This window comes from Myxine glutinosa, chromosome 9 (genome assembly GCF_964187855.1).
Source record: "Myxine glutinosa chromosome 9, kmMyxGlut1.1, whole genome shotgun sequence".
NCBI classification, from domain to species: domain Eukaryota; kingdom Metazoa; phylum Chordata; class Myxini; order Myxiniformes; family Myxinidae; genus Myxine; species Myxine glutinosa.
This window is the reverse complement of record NC_136269.1, coordinates 46,278,249-46,284,248: the sequence shown is the minus strand read 5'-3', so window position 1 is coordinate 46,284,248 and position 6,000 is coordinate 46,278,249. Positions and strand designations below refer to the sequence as shown.

Here is a 6,000-nt window from a genome sequence, read left to right as displayed (position 1 = left end):
CCACACTGTGTGCGATCCTCCACCCTCCATATACAGGGACTCTAGGTAGAAGGTTGAGACTGGGAGATCGATGTGAGAAGGAAGGGAGGAGCATCGTGGGGAGGGGCATCGTGGGGAGGCGCATCGGGGGGAGGAGCATCTGGGGGGAGGAGCATCGCGGAGAGGTGCATCGTGGGGAGGGGCATCGGGGGGAGGAGCATTGGGGAGTGGGTGGGGGAGGATGCAGTCGGTTGGTCAAAAAAAAAAATTGCTTCGTGTCTGTGGACGTAATGTTAATAAATATACATTTCTATTTCTTACTCGACGATAAACCCACATTGAAAATCTTTATTTTTGAGGCCATCATAATTAGCGGTAGAAAAAGCCTACCATAATTAGTAATAAAAGAAGACATGCCTCGTGTGAGGATCGAACTCACGACCTTCAGATTATGAGACTGACGCGCTGCCTACTGCGCTAACGAGGCAGATACGCTATTTCCATGAAGAATATCTTTAGAACAACATTTAGATGTTTATACAATTCATTGATTAACATTTCGATTTTCATTTCGTCACCTTTTGTCAAAAAGAAATTAATTTGCGAAATCCGACAATAAATTGGAAAAACAGCGGCATGTTTTATCGTGTCACGTGACCGAGGTGCACTGTTACGGTCCTTCATTCCAACGTCATGTCCGCCAGAAGAAACTGTTTTAAACAGCTTCAAACTTACTTTCCACCAAAATTATGAGTTCCGCGTCGATAATTGAGGCTCTCAAGATTCTGGTTTCTGTTTCAGGTAGGTTATTGAGATTAAGACGTTTTTAACTTATGATAACTTCCCTTATTCATGTTATGAGGTAAACGAGGGCGATCCACGGAAGCGTCGATTTGGTTACTGTTTGTAATAATTGCGATTGAGATTTTGTTTCACTCAACGACTTTGCACTGTAATCATTTCATAACATGAAAATACGCATTGCGTAGAGTGAGAGGCGAGAGCTTCGTCGACAATCAATGGTCAGTCGATGGAGTACGGTATGCAGCCCTCGCAAAATAAGGATCGCTTTTTTATATTGTTTAGTTGAGAGATGTGAGCTACGTGGTGGTGTCGACTCCAAAGGTAGTTAAAGTGTATATGAAGTCGGTGGAGATGGCGGAAAACTGAAATCGGTGTACCTGCCTTAAATGAAGTCGGTGTAGCTGGCGGAAAACTGAAGTCGGTGTAGCTGGCGGAAAACTGAAAGCGGTGTAGCTGGTGGAAAAAAAGAAGTCGGTGTAGCTGGCGTAAATGATGAGCGGTTTCGAATTCAAAATCCGTTCTGTACAGTACTGTATTGTAATTTGTTGATTTTAATCAGGTGAAAATAATTTATCGGTCGCGCCAGACCAAAGCAAGATCACGTGAGCAAGATGGCAGATCATGGAAGGGACAAGATGGCGGATCATGGAAGGGAAATTTGAAATGACAACATGAAATTTTGTTCCCAAGGGAATGGGGAATGACAGTGAAATTTTGAATGGATTTACATATACATGCAATTGCCATAGAGGTTCGCTTACGAAGCTCTCTATTAAAAATCTTAAGATATTTGAACCACCTCATGAGGTACCACCAGCTACACTACCTTAGTCACTACACCCAACAAATTAAAACACAGCAAGGCCAAGAGATGAAGTAAACATTAAAAGCAATACCTATTTTTACTAGTACCCGACTGCAAAGCCACAATGAGCTGGCGAAGCCAAAGCCTCTTGCCACTATTTTACCCATCACTGTGGCATCAGTAGGTTAGGTAGTAGGTAGGTGTAGTAGGTACCATTTGCATTCTGGATGAGATTAAAATTGATAAAATTTACTTCTTGATTAATTCGGTGAATTCCGTCTCAACTTCGGATATTTCCGGCCATGAAAAACTATCCTCGACGGCCGCGAGATTTCTAAAAAATAATTCTTCATCAATTTTTGAATATTTGACGCCGTTTTCACCCTCCGAAACGCGTAATAAGCTTTAAAAAAATATTTTTCAAATGCTCGAATCTCATTGGTTCCGGTGTTTGGTGACGATTTTCGTTGAAGATAATGAGGTTGGTCTTAACGTATTTTAATTACAAATTAGAGGTGCATTAGATTGTGAATCAAACAAAGACGGGTGAAACAAACTCCTATTGAACTTTTTCGCAATTGTTTTATGCAAACTTCCGCATCCGGTCGATGGCGGCCTCCATTGCGTGATTTGATTTTAGAAATATTTTTTCAAATGCTCGAATCTCATTGGTTCCGGTGTTTGGTGACGCTTTTCGTTGAAGATAACCAGGCCCGTGCGGGCCGAGGTTGGTCTTAAAGTATTTTAATTATAAATTAGAGGTGCATAAGATTGTGAATCAAACAAAGATGGGTGAAAGAAACTCCGATTGAACGTTTTTCAATTTGTTATGCATACTGCCGCATCCGCAAGACGGCGGCCTCCATTGCGCTTCGGAATTCTCAAGCCAAGGGATCCAGCATAATCTGGTTTTCGACATAATACGTACGCGTTTATTGACAACACCGGCTTCGCCGGCTATTACATATACATGCAATTGCCATAGAGGTTCGCTTACGAAGCTCTCTATGAAACGTTTGACGTCACCGGAAATAGATATATCGCCATACTGCGAATAAGATGGCGGATCATGGAAGGGACAAGATGGCGAATCATGGAAGGGACATTTGAAATGACAGCATGAAATTTTGTTCCCAAGGGAATGGGGGAATGACAGTGAAATTTTGAATGGATTTACATATCTATCTATAATTCCAGCAATCTCTGTGTGTCTGTCTGTGTGTCTGTGTGTCTGTGTGTCTGTGTGTCTGTGACCGCTGTTTCTCGACAACCACGGGTCCGATATACTTGAAACTTGCCAGGTATATTGCTGGGGACCCGAGGATGTGCCTTTTCAAGGTTTGTAATTAATCGGACAAGTACCTACCGAGCTATGTCCAAAAAACGCTTCAACCAATCAGAGAGCAGCGAGCTATCACGTGTGCCGAACGTGGCGATCAGACTCTGCCTCGGACGGCACATTTGACAGCGTATTCATTTATTTCACGTTGGAAAACTATGTTGCCGTTAAACTATGTTTTAAAACGAATTCAAACTGCGATTAAATTAAAACGATTCATCCTAACTGCGATTTGCGAACTTCCGGACAGTGACGACTGTCCGGCAGCACGCTTTCCGGCATCCAATCACAGAACGCTTTGTTGCGTAGGCGTGGCCGATGTGAGACGAGCGGAGCTGAGCGCGTTACGAGCTGACCGCCATTACGGTACGTAATTCGATTTCTTATGCGCATTATTTCTCCAATTCATTCATCTCCCAATTTCTCCCAATTCAATTCGTATCACTAATAAAAACGAATTTGCGATTCATTCGCTTTCCTGCGCGTTTGTGCACGCGATGGCGATTGCTTTACCAAACTCCGGAAGCCGTTCGCTTTGGACCAAACCATTGCATGAGGGGGGGGTTCTGTGGTCGTTGCGAATGGACCAAACCATTCATGTAAATAGAGGGGGGGGATTGTCACTGTACTCGCAAGCCGTTCGCCGTTCGCTTTGGCGTTGCGAATGAACCAAACCATTTCATGTAAATAGAGGGGGGGGGATATAATTTTAGATAGATATATAGTACGGGCATATATATAGTACGGGCATGCCCTAGTACATGCAATTACCATAGAGGTTCGCTTACAAAGCTCTCTAACGTATTATGTTGTTTTAAATTGCTGAAGCCAAAATTGTGTACAGACTACAGTACTGTGAATCAAATCAATTTCGCCATGACAACTCGAGACGAGACGACTATTTTGCAATGAAATCCGGTTTGCCAGTCATTTTTTTTTAAAATAAATATTTTTTCTCGATCTGTAACAGCACAGCGGACTTCCGTTTGATGACTCGATTTAACGCCGGTGAGCTATCGTTCTTGTCTGATTTAATCGTGTTTTGAATCGACTATAGTCTATCACAGTTTTATAGAAAATCTTAATCCCGATATGAAATTATCAATTTAAAATCGGATTGGGATGAGGGGGAAATTGTCAATCGAGCTAAATCTTACTTTGATGTACAACCCAACATGAACGGCAGCATTTACCCCTGCTCTCCCTGATTCCCACTCCTTACAGCATTGATACACAAAGAATTAAGTTAAGCACCCCCCCCCGTTTTTTTACAACCTCGCACATTACAAGTTTGTTGTCGTCAAAACAGTGTAATATACCCATGATATTGCTATATTTTCTGGAGAAGTGATATTATGGTCACATAAAAACATAACAATCATGCCGTTTTCAATATTTTATTCTGAATAATTTAAGGTGAAATTTTTTGGGAATTTTAGGCATATTTTCACCTCAATTTAAGTATGGAGCTATAGGTCCATCACGGACAGTGTGGATGACGTTTATGTTTTCTAACGTACAGTCATTGTTCTGAGAAGACCTCTAGCGATCTTTGCGTCAATAACGTGTGTAGGACCCACGTGATCGGATCACTGACTCAACCAATCACTTTTTTTCACTTTGATCACTCACTTTCATCAATGGATAATTGCTAATGTCATACCAATCATTATTTGATCTCACATACCTTAGAATATATGCCAATGTATACATATACACAAAGAATATATATTAGGGGGTGCTTACCTTAATTCGTTGTGTAGGGGTGCTTAACTTAATTCTTTGTGTATATATATATATATATTATATATATATATATATATATATATATATATAATATATATATATATATATATATGTGATTGTATACCTTGTTCATTCTTATTCCAAAATGGGACTTTTGGCAAAAAACGACCTTTGAGTCCAAGCAGGTGGTGCCCTTTTTAGCTGCGACGAGCAGCTCTATGAGAGGACCGCGTTGTTGTTCTTGTTGTTGGGGTGCCTTTTTGAATAGCGCATGCGCATGTGCATACACTCGGAAGTGCGTTGGTACGAGGTAAGAACATCGCGGACTAAAATCGCGATTTGTTTGAAGAAACCAGAATAAATTTAGCAACAAAGACAACATGAATGTTTTCATATCAATCTCGTTTCACAGAACTTGACACAAATTAGGTGTAATGTTAATGGTGTAAGTTTATTTTTTCCCATAGGGCAATGCCATCGAGAACAATGTTTGTCTGTTTCACACAAATGTCCACCAATCAGAACTGAGGATCTGGTCACATGACAGGGGGATGCCTTTAGTAACCATGACAGTTGCATATTTTACTAAAAATAAATATAACTAGAACTGCCACTTTATAACTGCTGGCAGTCATGACTGGTTTATTGCGCCTTCCCGCTTTCATACAACCCCACTTTTGATACAACCCCACTTTCATTGGACATGCTTTGACACAACCCCCTTGGATACAACCCCGATACACACAAACACACACACATCTCGTTTTTTCATTTCTGTTCCTTACAATTCTATCCCTCTCTTTCATTCACAGACACACAGACACACACACACACACACACACACACACACACACACACACACACACACACACACACACACACACTTAATTAATTGTACAGTATCGGTTGTTCCTAAACTTAAATAATTTAAAGATTGTTGTAAATGATGTTAATTTTACAACATCCCATATTCAACTTTATTTCAATTGTAAACCTCAAACATAGTTTCTCCACCTAAAGTTTCTACACACACACACACACACACACACACACACACACACATTCCCCCCCCCCCCCACACACACACACACACACACACTCATACACACATACACACAAACACTCAAACACACATACACACAAACACTCAAATGCACATACACACATACACACACCCACATCCCCCCCACACCCCTGCCCCACACCCCCCCCCTCACACACACACACACACACACATCCACTCACTCCCCCCCCCCCCCACATACACACACACACACACACACACACATCCACACATCACCCTCCCCCCACCCCCCTCCGATGAGCG

General features: G+C 41.6%; 1 protein-coding gene and 1 non-coding gene across 2 annotated transcripts in view; one reads left to right on the top strand and one right to left on the bottom strand.

Annotated features, from left to right (window-relative positions):
* Nucleotides 1–393: 393 nt before the first annotated feature.
* On the bottom strand, nucleotides 394–466 carry TRNAM-CAU (transfer RNA methionine (anticodon CAU)). The gene has a single exon. It is a non-coding gene; the product is annotated as a tRNA-Met (tRNA).
* A 180-nt stretch (nucleotides 467–646) lies between these two features.
* The window catches only part of TANGO6 (transport and golgi organization 6 homolog), a gene marked incomplete in the record, with an annotated part of 435,716 nt that continues 430,362 nt past the window's right edge, over nucleotides 647–6,000 (top strand). Inside the window, 1 exon segment of the mRNA XM_078784327.1 lies at nucleotides 647–780. Within this exon segment, the coding sequence (XP_078640453.1) occupies nucleotides 729–780 (52 nt within the window).